Source organism: Equus quagga, unplaced genomic scaffold, assembly GCF_021613505.1.
Source record: "Equus quagga isolate Etosha38 unplaced genomic scaffold, UCLA_HA_Equagga_1.0 153_RagTag, whole genome shotgun sequence".
NCBI classification, from domain to species: Eukaryota; Metazoa; Chordata; class Mammalia; order Perissodactyla; family Equidae; genus Equus; species Equus quagga.
In genome coordinates, this window is record NW_025796915.1 from 6,248,617 (window position 1) to 6,275,475 (window position 26,859).

The 26,859-nt window shown below is 56.1% G+C and overlaps 1 protein-coding gene across 8 annotated transcripts in view; it reads left to right on the forward strand.

The window, feature by feature from the left end:
• Positions 1 to 25,844, forward strand: part of LOC124233061 (transducin-like enhancer protein 3) — a 48,708-nt gene extending 22,864 nt beyond the window's left edge. For 2 of the 8 annotated variants that reach the window (XM_046650113.1, XM_046650118.1), the window contains exons 7-20: positions 7,944 to 8,148; positions 10,180 to 10,196; positions 14,113 to 14,232; positions 15,116 to 15,166; positions 15,830 to 15,982; positions 16,429 to 16,570; positions 17,131 to 17,330; positions 18,131 to 18,207; positions 19,005 to 19,254; positions 19,624 to 19,871; positions 20,753 to 20,900; positions 21,720 to 21,870; positions 22,731 to 22,807; positions 23,875 to 25,844. In XM_046650113.1, coding sequence (XP_046506069.1) covers positions 7,944 to 8,148; positions 10,180 to 10,196; positions 14,113 to 14,232; positions 15,116 to 15,166; positions 15,830 to 15,982; positions 16,429 to 16,570; positions 17,131 to 17,330; positions 18,131 to 18,207; positions 19,005 to 19,254; positions 19,624 to 19,871; positions 20,753 to 20,900; positions 21,720 to 21,870; positions 22,731 to 22,807; positions 23,875 to 23,982 — 1,947 coding nt within the window. In that variant the 3' untranslated portion in view covers positions 23,983 to 25,844. The remainder of the gene's footprint in view (positions 1 to 7,943; positions 8,149 to 10,179; positions 10,197 to 14,112; positions 14,233 to 15,115; positions 15,167 to 15,829; positions 15,983 to 16,428; positions 16,571 to 17,130; positions 17,331 to 18,130; positions 18,208 to 19,004; positions 19,255 to 19,623; positions 19,872 to 20,752; positions 20,901 to 21,719; positions 21,871 to 22,730; positions 22,808 to 23,874) is intronic. The other 6 variants (XM_046650116.1, XM_046650120.1, XM_046650115.1 and 3 more) reach the window with 3 other exon arrangements.
• The last annotated feature ends 1,015 nt before the right edge of the window (positions 25,845 to 26,859 follow it).

Here is a 26,859-nt window from a genome sequence, read left to right on the forward strand (position 1 = left end):
GTGAGGCCCTCTTCGGTCCGACCCTCAGGGAAGGCAGGAGGCCGATCTCTCCCCTCCAGCATCCCTACCTGGCTTGCATCTCCAGTGCGTTTCTTGAGCTCACATAGCTTCTTTCTCCTGCTTGCTGCCTTGGTGGGAGGCTGAGGATATTTAAGATAAGCATCTGGGGAAAAACAGTTTTTTCATGTGGCTTTGGGCAAGACTCTTAGCCTCGGAGTATACCTGTCCTTATTCTGTCCCTAAAATGAAGGACTCACTGCTTCCCATCCACAGACAGTGGGGTCACGGTCCCCCAGGGGGGCTTCCAGACAATAGAGATTCCAGGGCACTCGCCCCAGTGTTCTTTCCATAGGTCTGGGGGTGAGACTGGGAATCTGTGTTTCTGAAGTTTTCCAGATCCTTCTGAAGGGTAATCAGGCTGGGGAAGCAGTGGACTGATTGTCTGAGGCCCCTTCAGCCCTGACATTCTGAGACCCTGGCTGGTCTTCAGTCCTTTTTTTGTTCTTATGTGAGGTCATTATTTCAAGGTGGGACTGAAGGCCCAGAATGTTCTGCTTGGTGAGCTTAGTGATGTGTTCTACTTGTGGTTCTACCTGTGTGACCTCGGGCAGGTCCCGTCTCTTCCTCGGGCCTCAGTTTCTGCATCTGTTAAAGGAGAGGTTGGACCAGCTCATCTCTTTGGGCCAGGAAGGCTGGGAGGCTGGGTTCGGAGTGACAGTGATGCTGGTGGATTCCGACCCCCATCACACCCCTGGGACCCGTGATGGGTACGTGGTTCTGTGCTCTGGTTTAAGCCCTGTGGCAGCTGTTGGGGGGAGGGGGGAGAGGGGAGGCATGAAAGCATTCACCTGATCTGAATCCTGGCAATGCTGGGGGAGGACCAGACCCTCACCTCCTGTGTGGGAGGAGCAGAGAGGAGTCTGGAAAGGGAAACATGAGTAAGTGGTCAATGTTTTTAGTCACTGAGCTGGGAAGCATGATATTATGGTTCCCCCACTGGGTAATAAGTTTGAAGTCTCCTCGGAGATCATCTAGCCCAGGGTCCTTCAGGCTCATCACTGTGAAATTTGGGGCCAGATCCTTTGTTGTGGGGCTGTCCTGTGCGTGGTGAGATGTTCAGCGCAGCCCTGTCCTCTTTCCACTCGATGCCAGTAGCACCCCCCACGCACACTTATGACACTCAAAAACGTCTCCAGACACCGTCAGATGCCCTAGAGGGGGTGAAATGGCCCCTAGTGGAGAACCACTGAGCTAGCTGTTGCCCTTGTTTTACGGAGAGGGGAAGTGGCTCATGGACTGTTACGTACACCAGGACCAAAGCGAGGCCAGAGGTCAGGGGCTGACTTTCAGCCCCGGCTCTGCCCGCACCCCCACCAGTCCAGCCGTAGTGTGGGGCCTGTGTCCTCGGCCTCGGTGACCAGTTCACAGCTTGGTGGCCCTGCTGATAGTGGCAGAAGGGACGCAGGATGGGAAGTGCGTAGTGAGTTCTGTCGTCTGGAATTTCTCCTCTTCTGGCTCCTCGTGCCCATCCCCTTGCAGGGGACTTCTGAATTTTCAGGCTGAGTCCTCCCATCCCGGCGGTGGCCACAGTGGGGTCCCTTCTCCCCCTCTGCGTCCCTCTTTGGAATTAAAATCCTCTTCTGAAAATAATTTGTCTTAAGCTCTAAGAAAAGAGAGAAACTGGGGGAGAAGCACTGCCCGGACGTGCACCTCTCCCCGTGAGTAGCACTTAGGGAGCTGCAAGTGAGGTCACGGCAGCTCGAGGAAGTATTGGAATTCAATCAAAGCCAACGAGTGGGGCCTGTGACCCCGGTTTTCAAGGTAATTGCTTCTCCGCTCTGAGTGAATGCTGCCATCGCCCTGTCATTAGGCGGGCGGCCATCCCATCGCCACGCCTGACGGAGCTGCAGCGGCAGGAGTGATGGACAGCTGAGGCTCCGCGCACCGCGGGCTGGCGCCACCGCCACCGTCACCACCACGACCACCGCCCTCCCAGCAGGGACGAGAGGGGAGCGGCTGCCGCTGAGCAGCCTCAGGGAAGTGATGTGGAGAAGGATGGCCAGTGCCAGAGGGCCCTGGGCTGGTCGTGAAAGGGCAGGAGTCTTGGCCCCAGCAGCAAAGGGCCGTGAAGAAAAGGTCCCAGGAGGCTCTTGACAACTAGTGGCTGCCTCCATAGCGCTTTGGAGTTGCCACTATGGAGGGAGAAGTTGCCTGGTCCTCTGGTCTGGGAGTTCAAGAGTCACTTCGTTGTACCAGGCCTCAGTTTCCCCGTTTGTGACAAAATGGAGGGCCAGGCAGGTTCCATCTAATGTGCCCGCTTCAGTCAGCTGTTTCTGGCTCTCGGGTATGGAGTGGAAGGATTCTGAGGTCGTGTCTTGGCTGACCTCAGAGAGAGCTCAGTTGGGTGTATCTAGTGTGGGCCGGCCTGTGCCTAGCGGCCCATTTATTGCATGGATTGGAGGATTTCTAGGGTCTCCCTCCTCGTGAGAAAGGCCGGGATTCGGCATCAGATTGGTGTGAGGAAAGAGAAGAGGGGCAGGTGGAGGGAGCCCAGCTGTGCTGGCCCAGCCCTGGTCCCCTGCGGGGCCACAGGAACCTCGAGTGTCCATCTAGGGAACAGGCCCAAAGTTTGTCCCTCTGCTAGCCAGGGCCTGGCGGGACCCAGTTACTGTAGACCCATGACTGTGACGTGCTCTTTTTTCTTGGATCCAAATTATTGGGGGATCCTTAGAGGGTCAAAGTTCCTGAGCGTGAGGAGGGAAATTTTGACCCTTGGTCAGCAGCTTGCAGAAGGCATCCCCAGGCAGATGAAAGACCTTGTGAGCTGACCTATCAACCGTTTCCAGAACCCTCCTTTTACATTCCTCCATGCTGGCCCAAGGTCACTGAACCTTGTGGGTGGAGGGGCTCACCCTGCTTGCCCTCCGACAATTTGATCTGCACTCCCTTGGAAGTTATTATTGGAAGAGATGTTGTAAAGTGTTGACTCTTTTTTTTTTTTTAAGTCGGAGGTGAGGAGGAGGAAGAAGGAGGTTGTAGCTCGTCACAAACTACACAGGGTATTTTGAAGCCATACCTGAGGTTCTTGCATTCACTCCAGGATGTTGATGAGCTGGGCTCAGCTGATTGAATTTCGCATGAGGGACAAGGATAGCAGGCGAAGAGAGTGTGCGTTCTAAGGACTGCAGCTGTTTCCTTCAGCCAGGCCGCTGTGGTGGAGACGATGCTGAGTTTGAGTCCTGGCTTTGGTTGCTTCTGGCTTATCGGAGTCACTAGCCTCCCCGAGCCTGTCCTCGTCTCTGAAATGGGGTTGTTGTGAGCTCTAAAAGCTGTCACAGAGCATGGAAGCACAACGTGCCCGCCAGCCACGTGAGCTGTGGGGCCCACCAGCCACGTGAAATAGAGGACCGAGTGGCAGTTGGGGGCAGGAAGTGTTCTTTTCATGCACTTAAGGTGGTGCTTCCTCTGGTGGGCGTCCTCAGTGGGTCTTGGCTCTGGGAATGCTTAGACAACTTCACTGAGTTGAACCCAAATTGTGAGCCTGAGAAGTGAAGCATTAGTCGGCTAGCAGAGGCAGAAAGCACGAGGTACATAATCCCATCACACAGACTGCCAGCAGGTCTGCCCTCAGCCTCTCCTGTAAGTGGCCAGACCTTCGGAGGCACACGTGTGGAGGACGGGGGCATGTATGCCCCACGGGACACATTCTTTGACATGCCTGTGTTCTGGCATAAAAATTAGAGGGACAACTGAGCGATCCTTCCTGCACTTAGTTCTCGACTTGCAGCCCCTCTTTTGGCATTGGAGGCGGAGGGAGGGTTACTGACTTCCTTTCATGTCATGGATGGAGAGGGCCTTGTCTTGAAGGAATCCTACAAGCCCAGGACAGGTGAGTGCAAAGCAATGAGCTCAGGGCCCTTCTCCCAGTGTGGACTTGATTTCATTTCTCTCCAGTTGATAACACTGTCACCCTCCCACTCATGTGTCACCGTGTTTCAATACATCATCCTCTGAAGTCAGGCATGTCACAGGGGATGGAAATGCAGCCTGCAGATGGCCGTGCCCTGCCTGTGGAGGGGCTGGGGCTGAAACATGGGGACAGCAAGGTGGGTGGCTCATTGCCAGCCGCCTCCCCCTGCCCTGCCGGTGGTGCAGGGCGGGGGCGGGGAACTTGGCTTCAGTCTATTGCAACCGAGACTTGTTAGCAGCCCCTCTGCCCGGCAAGCCCCGGCATCTGCTGTCACTCCCAGAGAGAAGCCTTGGAGCTTGACTCTTCCATGCCTGCTTCCTGGAGCCTGCTGGGTCACTCCCTCCTGAGCCTTCACACCACCCAAGGAGACCTCGGGGCAGTTTCTGACTGTGTGGGGGGTGCTCTTGTACTTGAAGAGGAGAAGTATGTGGACGTTTCCTTTCCTCTGTTGCAAAGAAGACACTCCTGCTTGACACGCTCTGGCAGAAAACCACCCTCCCTTGGAAGCTCAGCAGCTTTGGAAGCCACTTTTTCCAACAGCCTCTACAGCCTTTGTTCCAAGTTTCTGATGCTGGTTCACTGGTTCATTGGTTCACGTTCCGGGAAGCAGGACACCCGACTGATGCTCCTTGTCCCAACTCACTGTTCTGGCTGCATCCAAGCGGGCTTTAGAGAGGAGGCACAGAAATGGAGACGGATGGTTGCTTTTGGACAGAGCCCCCCGATGACTTGCTCCCCAGCATCCCCATATGTACCCTTTCCAACATCTTCACCTACTCACCCGGCAGGTGTGTACTGAGCAATATGCTCGGTGCTGTTGAAGTGCTCGGATGGATAAGACAAGGTCCTGTCTTCCTGGGACTCCTGAGTTGCCCAGCAGCACATAAAGATGAAAGAAATGGTTTATCTGCAGTCCATTCATCGTTTTTTGCTAGTGTTAACTGAGCTCCTCCTTTGCCTTGACGTGTGGTAATGCATGTGATCCTTGCACAACCCCAGGAGGTGGGCTGCCTCTGATCCCCATTTTGCAGATGAGGAAACTGAGGCCCAGAGAGGTCAGCTGACTCATCTACGGTCTCATAGCTGATAAAGGATAGAGCTGGGTGCCCACCTTAGTCTGTCTGGCTCCAGAGTCTGAGCTGATGGAATTCTTAGAAGGGAGAGCCCCGTTCGGCCAGGATGATGGGGATGGCTTCCGGAGGGGGTGGCTGGGCAAGGCTGAGCCTGGAGGGCTGGGGACGGGGGCGACCCTTCCCTGGTAAAGTCAGGGTCTCTCCACAGGCACACAGCTTAAATCAGCTCTTTCCTTAGAAACAGAATTGTTCATGGAAGGAGTTAACCTTGTGCCGGGCACAAAGCCGCTTCTTTGAACCGCCTCCCCTCCTTTTTCCCTTCTCTTCCTCCAGTCATCTTATTGGCCGTGCTCTATAAAAAGTGGGTTAAATCTCTCAGACTTTGCCTTCTGGGATACGAAATAGTTAACTCTGGCGGAATGAAAGTGCCTACCAGCAACTGGTCTAAAACCGCAGGCCCCCGGCAGAGACTCATTTTAAAATGGAGCCTTTTGATGAAGGTGGATTGTTCATCCACCCCAGGGAATATTACGTGTCCATCAAGAAGGACGTGTTGATTTGTTCAGAAGCCTCTCAACTGAAACTCCAGTTGTATAGCAGTAAGGCTAACAGCCCCTTTGTGTAGAATTCACTTAAAATTTACAGATTCCTGTGAAAGAAAATCTAGACAAATTAATAGTGGAATCCTCTAGGGAGTGGGATTGAAGGGTAATTTTTTAGAAAACCTTTTAAATCTGTACTTAATTTTAGTATTTTCTGGCAATGAGCATGTATTCTTTTTGTAACAAGATATAAAAATTACATTTTCTTTGAAAAGAAGAGGTGCGGGGGTCGAGGTGGGAGCTCGTGCCCGAGAAGACCCCCGGCCCCTGACCAGGGTGGGCTGGATGTCTGCACTGGGCTCTGGTGGTGCCACTCCCAGGACCCCGGGCGCTGTTTCTGCTCTGGCATCTCAGGCAGACCCGAGGTCAGGCCACACTGGGACCAGTGCCCACCGGCAGCTTCTGTAAACTGCCCAGCGACAGACGTCCCAGAGCTGCACTGACGGTCTTGAGCGACGGCCGTGGGTACCAGCCTTTCACCCAGAGCTGAGAAACAAGCCCTCCGGGGCCAGGAGTGTGGTGGTGGCTGTGGCTGTCGTTAACTTTGGGGTGGGCTAGAGTGGCATGTGCAGTTTAGTTGGGACAGAGTGTGGCCGTTGACCCTGTCCTCGAACACTTACTGCTGCTTGGAGCCTCCCCTCCCTGCGGAGCCGTGGGCCTTTCCCATGTTCTGCTGTCTGTCAGCAGTGGCCAGAAAGCCCATCCCCGCTCACCAGCCAGCTGAGGTCTCATTATCAAGAGTGAGATCTTGAAGCTTGTGAGATCTTTGCTTGGGGTCACCTCCCACCAACACTTCCTGCTTTGGGGGTCTCCTTAGGAGCATTCTTTGATGAGGTTGCTGGTTGACATGTGTGAGTCCGGATCCCACATACTAGTGGTGGGGCTTGGCTAGTTGCTGGCTGCCCGCTCCAGTCCCCTAAGCGTTAGTTTGCCGTCTGTGAAATGGGTATAACCCCTCTTTTGCCAGGTGGTTGGAAGGGTCACAGATAATGTTGGGAAAGTGCCCAGGCATTCACTTAGGCGCCCAGCACATGCTGGTTCCCTTCTCTTGTGCTAGTTGAGACGAAGGATGTGTAAGTGATACCAGCATCTCCAAGGCCTCAGTCACTCCTAAGGAATGTTTCAATCCCTAGGAAATATGTGACTGTGGTGTAACCTGGCTCACAGGGCCCGTGGTTCTTGGCACAGTCTTAGGAACGACAAAGGGCATTCCGTCGTGGCTGCCCCAGAGAGGACTAAAGCTGCCCAAGCCAGTCACCTGGGAGTGGGAAGGGGAAGGGGAAAGAAGCCCCCGAGGCTCGTGTGGGGTAGGAGGCCTGGGCATCTGGGGCAGGGGAACAGAATCTTTGACTGGGCCTGGGGCGAGGCAGGAGGATTGTTAGCAGTAGTTGCTACTCATGATAATACTGAGTTAATACATGTCAAGTTTTTGGAACAGTGGGGGGCGCGTTGTAAGCCCTGGGTAAGTGTTAGCTACTGTCACGATCACATGAGTAGTTGCTGTGTGTCCCAGCTGCCACACACATACGGATGTTATCGTACATACGATCTTACGGCCATCCTCTGAGGTAGGTGCTACTTCTCCCCTTTTACAGATAAGGAAATTTGAGGCCTAGAGAGTTGAAGTAAACTGACGAAGGCCACACAGCTAGTAAGTGCCAGAGCAGGGATTTGAATCCTGGTCTGTCTGGTTCCAAAGCCTCTCAACTCATCTAGTTACCCTTCCTCTGCTCTGATGTCCAGTGACGCCAGTTCTTGCTCCACTGGCCCCGGGCTCCTCCTGCTCCGAGTTCTTTTCTGCTGTGGTCTGCCCTGGCTCTGGGAGGCAGGCGTGGAGTTCCTCAGAACTGAGTCCCGAGGAATTCTTTGTTGCCCAGAATTAAGGAGTCTTTCCCGGGGTGGGAGATGCTGGCTGCTCACATTTGAAGGCGAGGGAGCATGAGCAAACATGTGATGGCTTTGAGCTTAAAAATGGATCCCCTGCTGAGAGGGAGCCCCGAGGACGGCGTGGCTTTTAAGTGCATGCTTGATTTATCTTGGCTTGGAAACCTGTGCAGAGAGAGAAAGTTGTCCTGAAGCTGGGGCAGGGGGATGGGTGGAGTGTTCGAAACTGTAAATCTTGTATCTAAATTGCAGTCCGTTAACAGACTTCCTTCAGCAAGACAGCATGTGGACTGAGCTGGGGGCAGAGGTGTTAGGGGCGTTTTCCCCCTGCCTCCTGATGCAGGAGCGAGGGGGATGGCCTGGGGCCTCCGCTGCCCTCCTGCTCAGCTGTGCTCACCACCGACTTCATTGCAGCAACAGCAGCTCCAGGCGCAGCACCTCTCCCACGCCACGCACGGCCCCCCGGTCCAGTTGCCACCCCACCCGTCAGGCCTCCAGCCTCCAGGGATTCCCCCGGTGACGGGGAGCAGCTCGGGGCTGCTGGCGCTTGGTGCCCTGGGCGGCCAGGCCCACCTGACGGTGAAGGATGAGAAGAACCACCATGAACTGGACCACAGAGGTGCGGCCTGGAGCTGGGGCTGGGAGCAGAGGGCAGGGCTGGGCTGGGGGCAGGTTTCTTGTAGGCCCCACCGAGAGTGGACACTGCAAATGCTGTCACCCCAGGACCAGGAGTTACCAAAAGGCTTGGAGCCATCTGTTGAATCCCTGGTGCGGAGAAACCCAGTGCCCCATTCCCCATCCTCCCAACTCCTGGTGTGTACCCAGTATTCTCTGCCCTGAAGACATCTTGTCTGTTCATCCCAGACCAGCTACACCCTGCCCATCCTTCAAGGGCCGGCTCAGTCCCACTCCTTCAGGATGCCTTCCCGCCCAGGCTGGGGGCCGTTCTCAGATTTCCATAAGAGTTTAAGAGTTGGGGTCCCAAGACTGAGCCCTCTGTTGCTGTCCTTTTGTAGCCTTGTTATTAGTGCCGTCCAGTCGATTGCGACTTCCGGTGACCCTGCGTACAGCAGAACAGAACCCTGCTTGGTTTTTTGTTGTTGTTGTTGTTGTTTTGCACCATCCTCTCACCTTCTGGTGCTGTATCAGATGATGCTCTGCTGCTCTTCGTAGGGCTTTCATGGCCACTTTTTTCCGCAAGTAAGTGGCCAGGTCCTCCTTCCTAGTCTGTCTTAGTCTGGAAGCTCCGCTGAAACCTGTCCACCATGGGTGACCCTGCTGGTATGTGAAATACCAGTGGCCTAGCTTTCAGCATCATAGCAACACGTAGCCGCTGCAGTATGACAACCGGCAGACGGGTGGTGTGGTTCCCTGGCCAGGAAGTGAACCTGGGCTGCTGTGCTGAGAGCGCCTAATCTTAACCACTGGACAGCCAGGGCTGGCCTCCTGCATCCCACCCCTGGGAAATGTTTTGTCCTCACCAAGATCATTAGTCCTCTGAGGACAGGAGCCAAGTTCCTTTAACTTTATGGATGTGTCTCACCAATGCAGGTGCCTTGGAAAAGGTACACAGTTGGTGCTCAAGTGAAGACTTGTGAGTTGACTGCCTTTAAGTGAAGGTAGCAATCACACTGCTGCAGGGAGATGATCAGAAAGATTCGGAATCAGACTCCCCTATCCCTCCTGGTCCTCACTGTGAGGACCCAGAAAGCCGCACTGAGGAGGGGCTCAGGAAGGCTCAGGTCCATCAGGAAAGGAAAGAGCCTGGCTGCCTGGCAGACCCTTTTTAAAAGCTGCCACCTCGTGTGGTCTAACCTTCGATATTTTTTTTTCAGCTTTATTGAATATAATTGACGTATAAGATCATGTAAGTTTTAGGTGTACAAAATGATGATTTGGTTTGCCCTTAGATGGTTACCGGGGCACACGGCCAGTGCCTTCTGAGCCCCTCTGGGCACCACACAGTTGGGCTCCAGGGGCCTGGAGTGTCACTGTCCTGCCCTCGCCTGGGCCACAGGGCCGTAGCAGGTCATGAGAACCTGAGGCCACGTTTCTGTCCCTGCAGTGTCTTGGTCCTCTTGGCAGAGGAAGAGCGCCCCCCACAGCAGACGGGAGAGTCAGGGAGCTAGTGATTGGCTGGGCAAATAATCAGAGGCTTCAGCTTCCAGGGGCTTCTTGGCAAAGAAACAGAGTGGTGTTAATTAAAAACAACAACAACAAAAAACACTCCCATAATTCCTTTTCTTTTAGCAATAATGTTCTCAGCTCCCAGACCCTATGGATATTTTGCATAGCACGATCATTTCCAAGCTTGTGGCTTTAAAAACTGCTGACCGGTAATCTTGGCGCCCTTCTTGGCTTGTCAGGGAGGGCTGGGACAGGGGCCTCCCTCTGCCCCTCCTGGGACTGGCAGTGGGGGAAGCTTTGGAGTTGGGGTGGTTAATTTCCAAACTGAGAAATGTCACCTAATGGCCCTGCCTTGGCTGACCTGCAGTGACTCAGAGAGCCAGGCCTGCTGCCCAATTTAAAGCCTGTGAACTAGCAAAGCACAAAAGGCAGCTGGATGAGACTGACCTTTTTCCTTTCTTTTTTGTCTTTTTGTCTTGGGGGGACCTGACCCTTCTCCTGTCCTGGCCTTCCATCCCCAAAGAGAGAGAATCCAGTGTGGTAAGTGTCAGTGCTCTGGAACCTTCGGGGTGTGCTTGGGGTGCTGGGAAGAAGAGGGGACCTGGTGGGCAGGGGTGGGAGGTTGTTGTCATGAAATAGGAGCTGCTGTCACCTGTTGAGAGTGACCTGCAGTTGAGGAAGCCTTCATCTCTCCAGGCTTAGTTCCATCATTTGTCAAATGACGAGCTTGGGCTAAATGAGCTCTGACTCCCTTTTACATGAGAGATGATTAACCGGACAGGTCAGCTGGCCAGCCTTTGGTCCTCCAAGGGGCTGTGTGGACTCCTCCTGGGTCGTGGTGCTTCTCCAGGTCGTCTGCCCCTCCTTGTGATCCTGTATCCTCCCCCTTTCCTCCGAACGCGCCTGAGGTTTCTCCCTGTTCTGGGCTTTAACTTGGTTTACAAAAGTGCTAGCAAGCGAGCACTGAGACCAGGCTGCATGCGTGTCTGCCAGCTCTGAGATTTGTTGTAAATCTTTCTGATCACACTGAGGCTCAGAGGTTCTGTTTCAAGTGAATAAACCTTCTGAGTAAGAGCAGTGGAGTCTGGATAAAAAAAATCCTCCAGCGATTAGCAAAGCTATTTTATTCCTCATCGCCGTCCTTGTATCTGGGGCCATCTAATCTGTTAGGATGGCTTTGGTTATTACCTCGTGTTAAGTAGGACTTGGAAGGTCAGGCAGCTAACTAACCATCTAGACAGCGGCTTCCTCAGGCGGCTCCTCCCTCCCTCCCGACCCCCCCTCCCTTCCCAGTCCTCCACCCAGCCGACTTAAACATCCTGCTAGCCACACAGTGTTTGCATCCCCTTTCAGCTTGCCTGTGTGCTCAGAAGTCCAGGTCCACATTTGGGCCCAGGAATGGCTAGGCACATAAGAAAGGAATAGTTGAAGCTGAAAGTCTGTTTTGAATGCTTTCGTGTTGATCCCCAAAAAGTGGCATTTTTGAAGGGGTGGTTTGCCTCCATAGGAAGAGGGCTACACTGGACATCTCAAGGCTCAGCTCTGGTCCCAGCATCATGGGACATAGGCTAGCTCTCTTGGCCTCTTCGAGCCTCAGTTTCTTTATCTGTAACAAGGGGTAATCCCTGCCCAGCCAAGCTTGGCAGAGTTAGGAAGGCCCCCTCAGAACAGGACCCAGGATCCGGGAGATTGCCTGGTTCACAGGGACCTGCTGCAGAGCGAAATGGGTGTTGGGAGCGTAACACCCTCCCTGCCCTCACATCGTCCTCGTCCTCATTGCTCTTTGCTTCTGGCTTTGTGCCCCAGTCTGTGAAAGCTTTCTGCTACAAGAAACCCACAGGGGACCCCCAAGAGCTGAGCTCTTTACTCTGCTATGCTCACTGACGTCTATGACTCACATAGCAGAGGGAGCACAGTCGGGCCGCTGGAGCATCCACTGAAGATGAATCAAAACGCCGTCCACGGGCCCAGTGGGCAGGTCCGGGGAGAGGCGGTAGGGCTGTGCGCATGTGGCACTGATGTCAGGGGGTGTAGACTGAAGTAATCAGCCCTTTGGAAACCAGGTTGTCAACAGATGAGGCCCACGGCAGGAAGGACAGGGCCGCAGTGGAAGTGGGAGGGGGGGCGGGGGGACGGTCTGGAAGCTGTCCCAGAGGGGTTAGTCTGGAGTCCAATTAGAGGTAGCTTCATTCATATTTCCTAGCCCAGCCGAAGCAATAAAAAATACTTAGTTTTTTGGCCGCCTGCCAGCCAGAGGCGGGCTGGATCGATGCCGCTAAATGCCTGACATGACTCTCGGTAGCAGCGAGGGTTTTCAGCCTGACTGCATGAGAAGAAAGAGCTCGCTGTTCTCCACGCCGCATACTGGGGTGCGGGAGAAACACGAGCAGCCGCGCAGCCCCCCCCCCGCCTGCCCGAGAGGAGAGGGGTTGGAAGCGTTTCTGCTTAGCACGAGGTGGCCACCGTCGGAGGAAATGAAATGGAATGAGGGTGATTTTTCTGCCGGCGCTTGCAGCAGCTAATTGAATTGCGGCTGTGCGCGCATCGCCACCGCGCCTACACGGCTGTGGGGAAGGTTGAGCTGCAGTTCCATTATAACCTCCATTTTTTCTTCAAGGCTTGATAACTCTGCCATTTTAATTTGCTTCAGGCAGAAACTTGGCGGGGAAGGGCTGTCCAGAAACCAGCTTAGGAAAGGAAATTAAGCTCTGCGGCTGGTTCCTGCACCGTTCTCCCCCAAATACCCCCCACCGGCCGTCCATGCCCATTTCCTCCTAGTGACCCTTGCCCTGGAGCCGGCACTGGCCTCCAGGAAAGTGGGGAGACGGGTGGTGAAGGCTCATCCCACTTGTCTTTTGATGCCCTCTTCTTCTGGACGGACATCTCTCTGTGTCCCCACACGGCCTCATCATGCACCTCTGTGCTGCGTGGGGATGTTGATTGACTGGCCTTTTTCTTCCCTCCAGCTGGACACTAAGCCCCTGGAGGGCAGGGACTCTATCTTGCTCATTCCTCCCCTCCTGGTATCCAGCCCAGGCCTGATCCAGGGCAGGTGCTCAGAAAGGGTGGGTGTGTGGTGACGGAGTGAGGGAAGGCAGAGGTGGGGCACTTAGATGGGAGTAAGCCACAAGAGCCCCCCCAGGGGGGCATCAGCTGTGGTATTATTCTCTTGGCACTGAAGTTTGTTTGCTGGTGGGTACCCCAGCCAGTGGCTCTTCCCTCACTGCTTGAATCCTGGTACTGACAGCCACAGAATGCTGTTCCGGGCCACCAAGAACACCGTGAGCCAGCGGGGTCCTCCTTTGTAGGCGGCTCTCTTACCTTCCTAGACAGCTCTGTTCCCAGGCCTGCCTGTGAGCACTTCTCCTGCCTCGGCTTTTGGCCCATCTTCCCTCTTTCCAGGCTTTTTTTTTTTATTTATTTTTTTTTTTGAGGAAGATTAGCCCTGAGCTAACATCTGCCGCCAATCCTGCTCTGTTTGCTGAGGAAGACTGGCCCTGAGCTAACATCCGTGCCCATCTTTGTCTACTTTATATGTGGGATGCCTACCACAGCATGGCTTGCCAAGCAGTGTCATGTCCGCACCCGGGATCCGAACCAGCGAACCCCAGGCCGCCCAAGCCGAACGTGTGCACTTAACCACTGCGCCACCGGGCCAGGCCCTCTTCCCAGGCTTTGAATTCCAAACTCTGCTTGTCCTTACTGGCTTTATAGTTGGAAGGAGAACTCATTAGGCAACTCCCAGCCTGAAAAACTTGGGTTTCCTTCGTGTTGCCTCCTGCTGGGTGACCTTGGGCATGTTTCCCAACCTCTTGGGGCTCCTCCTTTCCCATCCTCACAAAGAGGGTGATTCTGCCTGCTCTTAGCCTTCACTGCACTGCATTTTCTCTTTATAACCCTGGTGTTTCTCTGAAGTTGCAAAGGCCACGCGCTGGCTAGTAGGGCATCCACACACAATGCCAGGTTGCTCATCAATGCTCAGGGGGCCCGGCGGCAGCCAGCATTCTCCTTCCCTGTCAGTCTCCCCACTCTGGCTCAGTGGTTGAAGTATTGCTCATGGTCCCAGTTTGTCAGCTCAGATCCATCTCTCAAGACTCAGTGCAAATTCTGCTTATCCCTTCTGGGAGCAAATATGTGTGGCAGGGATGGGATGGGTGTTGAGGAGATAGACGTGCCGCTGCCCTCATGGAGCGTACAGTCTCGCAGTCAGAAGGCAAATGCCTCATTGTGAGTTATTATCTCATAACAGCGGTACTGCTACAAAAGAGAATTGGGATGCTCCCAGGGCCTCTCTGGGGGACCTGGTCCGGGGAGTTGGCAGGGCTCCCTGGCCAGGCTCCAGGGGAGCTGAGACCTGCAGGACATGCAGGACACCTTGGCTGACCTCTGACTCAGCTGTACTTGGCTGTCTCTGCGTGCGTGGACTGTTCACACTGGATCTCGGTCTTGCTTCCAGAATAACTCGGTGTCACCCTCGGAAAGCCTCCGGGCCAGTGAGAAGCACCGCGGCTCTGCAGACTACAGCATGGAGGCCAAGAAGCGGAAAGCGGAGGAGAAGGACAGCCTGAGCCGATACGTACGGCTGGAAGCGTGGCGGGCTGGGGGCTGGGGAGAGCCGCAGCGCCTGAGCTGTGACTGGAGCCCTCTGCATAGTCAGGGAGTGAGGCAGAGGGGGCAGGACAGACGGCCCCGCTGAGGAGGGTGGGTGGCCTGCAGTGGGAGGGCCATATACACACTGTGAGCACAGAGGCCACAGCCTGAGGGAGTGGACAGGGAGGTTGTCCCAGCCTCCATGGGGTTTGGGGAAAGCTGTGGGCTCCTCCCTCAGACGGGCCAACCACCTCAGCTACCATCACGGCCCTCCCAGAATCCCCACTCTGCTCCCGGGGGGTGGTCCCTGGTGTCCCCACACTCTGACCCTACAGTGTGTCATGGCGTTTGCTCTGGGACAGAGGGAAGAGGGCACTGCGGTGCTGGGACTCGTGGTCTTGAGCCAAGCCCTCTTCAGCCATGCGGCTGCTCCGCGGCTTTGGCCAGTTTGCACACCTGAAGCTTCAGCTGTATTTCTGGGAGACGAGGCTGATCGCCCATCCCAGCAGAGTGGTGGCAATGACAGAATGAGACTGGTGTGCTTACTTGGGAATGATGGTGATGTAAAACCAGCCAGAAAGAGGTGTCTGGTTTCAGAAAGACACAGGGGGCTTAGAAATACTATAGTGGCGTAGGGGCCGGTGTCGGTGAGGCTGCCAGCGGGCATGGGAGCAGAGTGACCCAGAGCTGGGGGGCCGGGCCAGGAAAACAGCCTCAGAGGAAGACCAACTTTGGTGGGGTGGAGTGGAGAGCATGAACTTTGGGGTTTGGCCCAGGTCGGATCCTGGCTGGTGGAAGTAGGGAGTGGTTCGGGCCCAGTCTCAGGTGGGAAGGGCATGGCCTCTTACTGGCTTTTTCCTCCGTTGCAGGACAGTGACGGGGACAAGAGTGACGATCTGGTGGTGGATGTTTCCAATGAGGTGAGGGCAGGCCCCGGCTGTAGGGCAGCTCTCAGTTTGTGGTGGTTGGAGATTGTCCCTCCCCAGGGTGGGAGCTGTGGTGTCGCCACAGCTGCACCAGCATTACTGGCAGCCCAGGGCCACAGTCCCTTGGTGTTGGGTCATCAGCTGGTCAGGAGGAGCAGGGCAGGGCTTTGCTGCATTGTGGCTGGGCATCCGTGGGCCCTAGGGCTTCCTAGGATGGGTCTCCGGAGAGAGACCCCCCAAAGATCCCAGCGTAGGACCAGCTCCTGTTCCCCATGGTCTTTCAGGTCAACTCTGTTCTCCCCACTGCCCCAGGTGGGATCTTGAAGTGGAGGTTGTGAGCCCCTAGGGATCGGCGTCAGCAGGGTAGGAGGAGCTGGCAAGAATCTACATGAGGCCAAGAGGCCAGCAGCCCAGATGGGAGTCCTGAACTTGTGTTTGACCCTGTCGGGCGGGACACTTCCCGCAACCACAGGCCTTAGTGTCCCCATCTGTGGGATGAAGGGGTCAGACTAGATTGTTAAGAACTGGTTGCCCCCCAATCTCTTTCAGCCACACTCCCCCCATCACCCGCGCCCCCCGCCTTCCCATTCCCAGGGCAGGGAAGGCTCTAAGCTAGTTGTTCCTCTTACTGCGTCTCAGCATCACCTGTGTTTTTAGGACCCAGCAACGCCCCGGGTGAGCCCGGCGCACTCCCCTCCTGAAAATGGGCTGGACAAGGCCCGTGGCCTGAAGAAGGATGCCCCCACCAGCCCTGCCTCGGTGGCTTCCTCCAGCAGCACGCCTTCCTCCAAGACCAAAGACCTTGGTCATGTATGTGGGGTCTGCCCTGCCGTCGCTGAGGCTGGGGAGGGTGGGGCTGGAGGAAAGTGGTTCTGGAAGAGGGATTGGAGCCAAGGCGGCACTAATTAGAGGGCAGAGGGGTGAAATAGGAAGAACATGGATGGGGGTTTGGCCTACGTTCAAATCCTGGCTTTGCCACTTACTGCCTGGGCCCTGTGCTAGCTAGCTAGCTTAGAAACCTTAACTATTCTAAGCCTTGATTCCTGCATCTGTAAAATGGAAGCAATTACCACAGTCCCTGCCAAACAAGGTTGGGCAAGAATCGAGGGGCTGTCAGGCAGAAGGGTCAAACTGGAGCTGGCACTGGGCTTCACGTGGTAACCGGCACTGGGCACTGTGGCCAGCTCACAGTGTCCGGCTGGTGGGAGAAAGGAATCTTCATGGCTTCCCTGGGTCTCTGCACCTTCCCTTTTCAGAATGACAAATCCTCCACCCCTGGGCTCAAGTCCAACACACCTACTCCGAGGAACGATGCCCCGACTCCAGGCACCAGCACAACCCCGGGGCTCCGGGCAATGCCAGGCAAGCCCCCAGGCATGGACCCGATAGGTATAATGGGTAGGCACGATGGGGCTGGGTTGACTGGGCTTGAGGGGATGGGTCTGCCCCCAGCCACGGCTGGAACCCCATAGGTGGGCTGAGCACCAGGGAGTGTGTTGGAGGTGGGGCTCTCGCAGGGCCTGCCCCAGGGGGCCTTCATGGTCCGGTCTGAGGAGGAGATGGACGCCTGGTGCTTCAACACTGAGGTCAGGGCTTCCTGGGGCCATGCTGAGCTCAGCGTGTGGAAGGTGCTTCAGACAGGTCAAGACACCCACCGTCTGTGCCTGCCTCTCTTGTTGGTTCTGTGAGCCTCTGAACAACCCCCTTCTCTGGGCCTCTGTGTCCTGCTCTGTAAAAATTGGTGGGCACATCTCAGCACAGCCCTTCTTGGGCTGTAAAGATGGAGATTCCAGTTGGGTGGGTTCAGTTTAAGAGGACTGCCTGGAAGAGGCAGCTTTAGAATGCAGGAAAGATTGCTGCTGGGCGGGGAGGCGGCCTGGTGTCCTGGCTTTGTCCCCAAAGGAGGGGTGGGGCCCACTCCCCTGGATGGCTCCCTGCTGACACCTGCCTCCTCGCAGCCTCGGCCCTGCGCACGCCCATCTCCATCACCAGCTCCTACGCGGCACCCTTCGCCATGATGGGCCACCATGAGATGAACGGCTCCCTGACCAGCCCCAGTGCCTACGCCGGCCTCCACAACATCCCGCCACAGATGAGCGCAGCTGCCGCGGCCGCCGCCGCCGCCTACGGCCGGTCACCAATGGTGAGCTTTGGAGCTGTACGTAGACCTTTTGGCTCCTTTTTGGGGGGACTGGGCAAGGAGTGGGGAGCTGGTGGGGGTTGGGGAGGCACTCCTTGCACACCAGAGGGAACCTTGGGGGTCTCGTGACAGACAGCTGCCCTTGGAGGAGGGTGTTTATTAGAAACAAGTGGCCTTGGCTGAAAGGACACACGCTTAGGGGACAGCGGCCCTGGGTCCCACCCCCTGCTTGCTCGCTGGTCTCCATGTGACCTCACAGAATCCTCTGGGCCACCCCTTTCCATCTGGGAAGTGGGGCTCATCCCTGCCTCCTGGGCTCTGTGGGGAGGGAACCCCAAGATGTATCAGGCACGTTCCACTTAGCGAGGGTTTGGCAGATGGGCTGGTGGTTATACAAGAATTGTCTCTTGTTTGGGTTGACAGAGCAAGGGGGCCTTTTTCAGGAGATAATTTCTCTTTACCTCCTATACCTGGGGTGGCCTCCTCTCCACACGACAGGCCTCCTGGGACACTGGGAACGAAGTGGAGTAGGACCCGCTCTGCCTTGTGGAGCTGGGAAGCCTGGGTGAGGGTGGAGGATACTGGTTCAGAGTTGGGGGTCTGGACTGTTAGCCTGTCTCTGCCACTGTCCCAGGCAAGGCATTTGGCGCCGCCGGGCCTGTGGTGCTCCTGAAACGATGGGTCTTGCTCTGTTTGGCTGTCTCCCGGGTCAGAGGCAGTGGTGCCGAACAGGCAGGACCAGGAAGTGGAGGAGGAGGAGGCGGGGAGGGGATGGATGGCTCGACCCTCACTAAGGGCCAGCCTTGTCTTGCCTACAGGTTGGTTTTGACCCTCACCCCCCAATGCGGGCCACGGGCCTGCCTTCAAGCCTCGCCTCCATTCCTGGCGGGAAACCGTAAGCTTTGGCTATACTTGTATGCTTCTTGGGGAGGGCAGGAGAGAACACAGAACCCCCACCCCACCACCCTGTCCCCGGCCCTGGTGGTCCTCCCCTTGAGGAAGGTGTCTCCTCATCTTAAAGGCTCTCGTAGGCCAGGGTGCAGCCCTGAGAAACGGCTGCCTGGCCACACTCCTGATGGGCCCGGGGCTCTCTCTAAAAGTGGAACTGGAGGGGATTGAGAGTGTGGTCACTGGGCTCCGGGAGAGAAGGAGCACTTCAGACGCTGGTGCCTCCTAACCAAATCACATGGGGCTGCCTGGCCTTGGGGGCTCCTTTGGGTTTCTGCTGGCGCGCACAGTAGCCTGAAGCGGCCGGCAGACCACACTGGCTTACCCCCCGGCTCTGATGTGTACGCCATGGTTCTTTAGTGGGGGCTGACAGATTTCCCTCCCTAATATCACTGGATCCTAAAGGAGGGGGTGGCATTCAAGCTGGGTCCTTTCCAGGGTCAGCACGTTAGGGATCTCATAGATGGTGGGAAGGGGCATTCCAAGATACCTGTGGGGCTGGTGGCCTGACTTGGAGCAAGGATATATAAGTGAGAGCAGAAGTCAAGGTTGGAGTATTAAGCAGTCCTCAGTCTTGTGGAGCCACGCCAAGGAGGTTGGGGTCCTTAGGTTCCCTAAGTACTGGGGACGGGGCCCTGGAGGCAGGGAGGCCAGTCGCAGGGGGATGTGGGTCAAACTGAGCAGGACCTGTGGGAACCGTGAGAGGACGAGGGGCGGCAGAAGTGACGGTTCTTGCTCTTCCAGAGCATATTCTTTCCACGTGAGCGCTGATGGCCAGATGCAGCCCGTGCCCTTCCCCCACGACGCCCTGGCAGGCCCCAACATCCCAAGGCATGCTCGGCAGATCAACACTCTCAGCCACGGGGAGGTGGTGTGTGCCGTGACAATCAGCAACCCCACACGGCACGTCTACACAGGGGGCAAGGGCTGCGTGAAGATCTGGGACATCAGCCAGCCAGGCAGCAAGAGCCCCATCTCCCAGCTGGACTGCCTGGTGAGGATCCCAGGGTTGAGGGCATCTCTTCTAGCTGGCCTAGGAGAGCCCGGGCCAGGGGCAGGGCCCCGTTGAGCTGGCCTGGCTCGGCCGCATATTGGCTGGGCTACTGGTGGGGAGCTGGCCACCCTCTCCGAGCCCTGTTTTTGCCATCTGCAGGTGGGGGTGATACCGACTTCCTGGGGTTCGTGAAGAAATTTGTGGTTGTGGAGGGTGGTGAATGAGCAATGGGGCCAACCTGGCAGCTGCTGTGTGTGAGGGCAGGCTGTGAGCAGTGGTGTAGAGGGTGCCTGGTCTCATTGGACGTGGCTCTGCTGGTCCCCAGGAGGGGAGGTGGGCGGCATTCAGCGCTGCTCCTTCTCCCTCCAGAACAGGGACAACTACATCCGCTCCTGCAAGCTGCTCCCTGATGGGCGCACGCTCATCGTGGGCGGCGAGGCCAGCACGCTCACCATCTGGGACCTCGCCTCGCCCACGCCCCGCATCAAGGCCGAGCTGACATCCTCAGCTCCTGCCTGCTACGCCCTGGCCATCAGCCCCGACGCCAAAGTCTGCTTCTCCTGCTGCAGTGATGGGAACATTGCAGTGTGGGACCTGCACAACCAGACCCTGGTCAGGTGAGGCGGAAGGAGGGTGTGGGAGTGCCTTGTCCTCGGGAAGGTTGTGCTGACCACGCCTGGCAGCGTTGCTGTGACTGTGGGGTGGCCAAAGCAGTGCAGGTGAGGGGCACCCAGGTGAAGGGACAGCTTGGCCTGCCTTGTGTGAGGGGGAGCTGTGTGCCACATGCTTGGCGTGGGCAGAGGAGGGAAAGCTCCTTGGCTCGGGAGCTTGCACGGTTCAGGGAGCTGGAGCTGGAGCAGATCTGGGAGGGTGACATTCAGATGAGTGGGGACAAGCGCTGAGGAGGGTGGAGAACTGAGGAAGATGGGCGTGGAGACTGGAATAGAGGAGCAGTATCCTTGGACGCAAAGCTGCTGGGTTTGACTCCTGCCTCTGCTGTGACCTTGTGCAGTCACTTAGCCCCTGTGTCTCAGTTTTTCCTGTGGGAACGGGATCGGGAGGCACCGTCCTCAGAGTCAGGCTGCGGTGCAGAGGCTGTGGTGCCTGGCCGAGTCAGCTCTCAGGACACTTCGCCATCTTCATTAGTCATATTACCGTTTGGCTTGTTTATGGCCTCAGTCCCGCAGCTCATGCAGGGCGAGGAGAATGGGTTAAAATGCCGGCTGAGGAGGCACGGAGTATGGGGCAAAGGAGGTCCCCTGTTAGGCGCCCATCCCCCGGGCCTGCCCTGGGCTCAACCCTTGAGTGGAGTGGGCAAGGGCCCGGGCCTGGCTCAGCTGCAAGCTCACCAACAGACCCTGGATGCATGGGGCACCCCCTTCTGTTTCCTCAGTTTCCTCTCCAGCTTAGAGGCAGAGCTGGCCTGCCCCTGGGACAGCTGCCAGCTTGGCAGGCAGTGGGTCCCTGCTTACCTCTCCTCCACATTTGGCCTTCCTAGGCAGTTCCAGGGCCACACAGATGGGGCCAGCTGCATAGACATCTCCCACGACGGCACCAAGCTGTGGACCGGAGGCCTGGACAACACTGTGCGCTCCTGGGACCTGCGGGAGGGCCGGCAACTGCAGCAGCACGACTTCACCTCCCAGGTGTGTGGTCCGAGATCTCCTCCCCTCCCTGCCCCTCCCCTCTCCCAGAGCGCCTGTTCCCTTCCCTCCCGGGGTCCAAGTGGCCGGGTCAGGAGACAAAGGGGCCCCCACAAGTGTCCATAGCAAATGGACCTGAGACCAACCTGAGCCATGTGGGAGGGCTTCCTGGAGGAAGCAGCAGTGGAATAGATTCGACAGGGCCTTGGAGTTAGACGCACTTGACCTGACTGCTCACATCTGTTTCCCAGCTCCCCTCCTCTGGGGCACTGTGGCCTCAGTTTTCTCATTCGTGGGTGGGAGTAATAGGAGCTGCCTCAGAGGTCTGGCGTGAGCTCCTGAAATGGCCCCCTAAAAGCCTCAGCCATAAATAACCCTGGCTCCTAGAAAGCATTCTGTAAGGGCTAGCTATTACTATGTTTTATTGTTTTTCTCACTCATTTTAATATTTTAATCTTACATATTTAATACTTCAGTGTTGCATTTACCCACTTTTTTTCTTGAGGAAGGGCAAAAGTCACAAAGATGGAGAGAGTGACTTTGAAAGTAAAATGTCTGTGCCATCTCTGAGTTATCTGTACCACCTCTGAGTTCGAATCCTGGCTCCCCCTTACTTTCTAGAGTCAGGAACCTCTCTGAGCCTCCACTTCCTCACCTGTAAAATGGGGGTGAAAAGTGACATCCCACCCCCTGGGCTGTTGGTCTGAGGGAGGGGGCGGTGGGGAGGTCCTGAGCCCTCAGGGTCCCTGAGCAGGGCCTTTGAGGAGCCTGGAGCTCTGGAGGGCAGAGGGTGCTGAGCTCAGTCTGTACTGCCCCCTGCAGATCTTCTCGCTGGGTTACTGCCCCACCGGGGAGTGGCTGGCCGTGGGCATGGAGAGCAGCAACGTGGAGGTGCTGCACCACACCAAGCCCGACAAGTACCAGCTGCACCTGCACGAGAGCTGCGTGCTCTCCCTCAAGTTTGCCTACTGCGGTGAGCCTCAGGGACGGGGAGTTGGGCAGCCTGGCCTGCTCTCTGTACAGATGAGGGGCCCAAAGCTTCCAGAAGGAGCAGAGCCCCAAGTGAGCCGGGTCCCTAGACCGGGCCTCCTGACCCCCACCAGTGTCCCCCCTCATCTTTGTGCCTCGCGTGCAGAGACTGCCACAGGGTACCAAGCGCGCGACTGTCCTTGCTGGCCTGGGGCAAAGGAACAGGACTCCCAGCCCTGAGGGCAGTTCCTCCGGGGTGGAGCTTACTGGCTTTGACAGCCGATAGCCCTGGGCTGGAACATCTGCTCCTCCACTGACTGGCTAGGCGGCCTTGGGCACATCTCATCCTCGCTGAACCCCGTGGGTCTTGCTGTGTGGACCAGGAATAGCACGGTGCCCGCCTGTGGCTTTGGGGAGGGTTGGAGCCTGGGCACGGGCAGAGCCGTGGCAGAGCAAGGGCACCCACCGACCACAGTCTTCAGCTGGTCACCAGACTCTTGGCTTCACCATTTCCAGTCCTTCCTGCTATCTTCCAGTAGGAGAATTGAGAAGGGCCAGTCCACCTTAGTGGCTTTCAAGAGTCTTTTGAGGAAGTGTCCTTGCTGCGATTAACTGCAAATCCTACCTTTTTCCATCCTCGTCCCATGCACCCCTCCCCCTTGATTGCACGGCAAGGCATTCTCTGGGTGTTCACGTGTCTCTCATGTGTCTCGCTTACAAAATGCCTCTCACTAGCAGAGACTGGCTCTGCACTGATGATCGGTCCTCACCGCGTTTCCATGGCAGTCGGCCATGTCTGGGATGGGTCTTGCTTTCATGGCAGCAGGGCACAATCTGACGGCCTCCTTTGCCTCCCGCCTGCAGGCAAGTGGTTTGTGAGCACTGGGAAAGATAACCTTCTCAATGCCTGGAGGACACCATACGGAGCCAGCATATTCCAGGTACCGCCCACCATCCCAGAGCCCCGCTCCGTTCCGCCCGGAGTCAGGGTCTGTCCGTGGTGATGGGGGCTGGGAGAGCAGGAGGCAGAGCAACACCTGCCCCGGCCCCTCGAGGCCACCACCTGATGGAGGTCCCAGATGCGTTCTCCAGAGACAGGACTTGGCCACGTCAGTGGGACACATACCCTGCTGCTAATGGCATCCGACCCCTGAGGGCCAGGGCCTTTAAGCAGGAGCCCTTGGAGGATTCCTAGAGCAAGGAAAACGCTCCTGGCCCCAGCCCTTGTGCTGGGCGTGCGCAGGAGGCGCGCTGGCAGTTGAGCGTAACCAAGCAGCTTTTTCTCAGAGCAGTGTTACCTGATATTCAAGTCAGTTCGTATTTCATCTCAACACTTTGATGCAAGGAGAGAGGTGGGGCAGGAGAAAAAGGGTCCAGAACAAGATGGGAGAGAGGGAAGGGGCTTTTTCAGGACCTGGGGTCTCTCTTACACACACTTCTTCACTCATACACACGCACACACAATCGCTCTCTCACTCTGACAGCCAACAAATCACTTTCCGGACCCGTGCTGGAAATGTCCAGTGTCCAGAGTGTCACACACATAACTTTCGGAGTCTCTCTGGTCACACTGGATGCTTCAAAACTCTGGTGCAAATCCTTTTCTTAGCTCCCCAGGCTGAGGATCCGGCCTGCTGACTCCTGCCCCAGCTCAGAAATGTTTCCTCCTGTTTGTAGCTCCGAAGAGAAGCTCGTGCTAAAGAGTTCTGTTTGATCCTTACAATTTCCCTAAGGTCCACCTTGGACCCTGGGGATGAGCTTTTCCTCATGGAGGAGCCGTGGGGAGGTCAGCCCCAATGGGGAGGCCTCTCTGGGCTGCGTGTGCCGGCCTCGCTGTGTGTGCTCGAGGTCGCGTGTGCTCGAGGTCGCGTGTGCCCAAGGTCGGAGCCCCAGGGCGGGTAGAGGGCAGTTTAATTCCGAGAGCGTCAAAACGGTATCAACTACTGAGAAAGTGATTCCTATCTTTTTTTCTCCCCGCACCCTTCTGCCTCTTGTCTGCCTCCTCCAGTCTAAGGAATCCTCGTCTGTCTTGAGTTGTGACATTTCGGCGGATGACAAATATATTGTAACAGGCTCTGGTGACAAGAAGGCCACGGTTTATGAGGTCATCTACTAAACAAGGACTCTAACAGGGCTGTCAAACTCTGGGAGAAACAGACTCGGCTGTGACAGGGAGACCCCGGCGAGGGGCCCCGAGGATGGCGGACAGGCGCGAGCAGCCGAGCGTTCCGGGCTGCGCTCTGGCAGGCGGGGAGGGCGCGTGCCCCGTCACCGCCTGGACTCCTGGGCATGGATCGATGTGTCTCACAGACTCCGATGGATTTCTCTCCTCCTCCTCCCCCTTCACAATCCTGGCAGATGCTACAAATAGATTTATTTGGAGGCTCGTGGCTCCAGCTCCCCACAGACACCCTCATGAATCTATGTCTGTCCCTCCCTTTTCTTTTGACCTGTGCCCCTGCCCAGGGTCGGGGACACTGGAGTGGACCACGTGTTTGTGCTGGGGGAGGGGGGACCTCATTTTCCTGATTGTGCAGCGCACAAGATTTGTGAAAAATGTAAATAACAGACTCCTATCTCGGACTGATCAGTGGGGGAGGAGGCCCCTTCCCACCGGAAACGCTAGCCGTGTGTTCGCCTGCTGTATTTGTAATCCACTCGTGGTGGTGGCCTTTTTTTTTTTTTTTTTTTTTTAAACAGAAGTTCCCATCTGGGAAGGGGAGGTAGGGAGGGGGTGGAAGGGAGAAAATCTTGGGGTGGAGGAAGGGAGCTGCAGCTGGTCACCAGGCTGACCATAGGTTCCCCCTGGAGTGAGTGTGGTCCATCTCCGGGGACTTGGGGGCTTGGGTGGGACAAGTGCCAGGATCGAGCGCCATGCAGACTGCGCTTGAGACGGGGGCCAGCCTGGGCCTACAGCAACAGAAATGGTCAGGTTCCTCCTCCTGTGCGCTGCCTCTTGCCCTCCCTCCTTGCCCTCTCTCAGGTGTCTGACCCTCTCTCTCCGTCTCTCTCTCTCCTCCTGGCCTCGGGCGGTCTCTCTCTGTGGTGCACACTTGGTTATTGTGATGAGATGGAAGTCCCCAGGAACTCCATCTCCGGCCCTTCTCAATCTTCAGACACAACCTAAAAAGGACAAAAGTTAGAGGAAAGCATAGCAACTCAGCTCAGGGAGCTACCAGAGAAAAATAGCAACTGATGTGGGTGCTTTTTTCTTTTTAATTTGAATAAAAAGAATTAGAAGTGATGTCCTTTCATAAAATGCCTTCTCCCCCTTTCCTGCCTATGCCCCGTCCTCTCTCCCCAGAGAGGAAAAGTATATTAACCTGCAGGGTTGTGGGTCTGAAAGGATCACCCCCACCTGCCCCCTGGGCTGGCAGCGGGGTCCAAGGGCACGTGGGTGGGGGTGGGGCACACATCTAGCGCACTGTGGTGACTTCTTGCCACTTTCAGTCTCTCTTGAGCCCAGACAGGTTACAGGTAGAATATTGTCTTCTGCGGGTGCCACTTTTTGGTACCAAAATGTTCTGAGGTATTAGGATTTGGGTAGGGTTTTTTTCCTTTTGGTCTTTCGTTTTCTTCTTTTAAGGAAAAGCTGAAGGCCGTCGTGAGTCCTGGTGGTGGGCTCTCCGAGGATGTAGCATATGGAAGATAATTTTTATACTGCATTTTTATGGATTATTTTATAATGTGTGGTTCTGTCTAGTGAGAAGGAAGAAGGGGCCCCAGTGAAAACAGCCGTCTTCGGGGACGCAGAGGCCACCGACTGGCAAGGCGCCCTGTACCTTTCTGAGCGGGGTGGGGGGGTGTCTAGAGTCCCCCTCTCTCTGGGTCTCGGATGTTCATCTGCCACCTCTTGTTAAGGCTCCAGCCACAAGGGAGGGGGAGGGTAGAAGAAAGTTGATTCCTGAAGAAAAAAGAAAATGAAAAGTCATTGTAATGAGCTGTTTTTATATTTTTAAAAGTTACTATTTAAAGGTTGGTTTGATTGTTGTGTTTTAATTGCCTCCTCCCCCCACCCATTTTGGCAGTCCTCCCCAAGAAGAAAGCCGGGGCCACTGTCGCCCTCATGTCCTGGCTCTCGGGCGATTTCCTTTGTCATCCGTAAACATGAGCTCCTCTCATTTCAAAGCACTTTGCGTGCTGCCCCCAGCCCCTAAAAAGTCTGACTGCGTGAGAGTGAAGGGGACCCTCCCAACGCTGGCTGCACCGCCTCTGTAGTCTCGGCACCGGGGAGGGAGGGGTGGGTTTCCTCGGGGCAGACAGACAGGGCAAAGTTCCCAGAGCGGAGGGCCGCTGGTTATCACCAAAGTCTTGTACAGCTGTCAAGTGCAAAACTTTTTGGAAAAAAATGAAATGTGATGAACTTCAAGTGAAATTGCAAAACGTCTGAACGCTGGGGCCCTGAAGACCTGCGTCATTTTTTTAAGCTTAGCAAGTTTAGCTGTTGGGGGTGCCCTTGATCTCCAGGTCACAAAGGCTGTTTTTGAAGGCTACCAGAGGAGGGGTTTGCGGAAGGGGCAGGACAAGCAGTGCGGGCCTGGCCCCCAGAGAGGCAGGCTGGGCCTGGCGGGCTTCCCAGCTCCTGGATTTCTTGTACCCATTAGCAAAATATCTCCAGAACTAGGGCCTAACATGGCATCCAACTCCTTATTTTGTCACACTCGTCATAAATCAGCACAATCGCCTGCTGTTATTTTATACAAGAAGAGGAATTTAACGTTTGCAAAAAGGACAATCAGAATAAAGCGCAGTCTTTATTCTAAGCCGGCAAGGACAGCGGGACTGCATGCACAGAGGGGTCCTTTACCTGGAGAGGGGCTGTCCTCAGGCCTATAGAGGAGAGGCCGCCAGCAGGTAGAAGGCTGGCCTGAGGCTGCAGCTTAGCCGACAGCTTTGTCTTGTGCTCGTGGCATGGACTTGGGTGGAACGTCACCCCTTTGGACCACGCTTTTCTTGTTTGTCCAGGTCTGCACATTGCAGCAGAGGGCGTGAG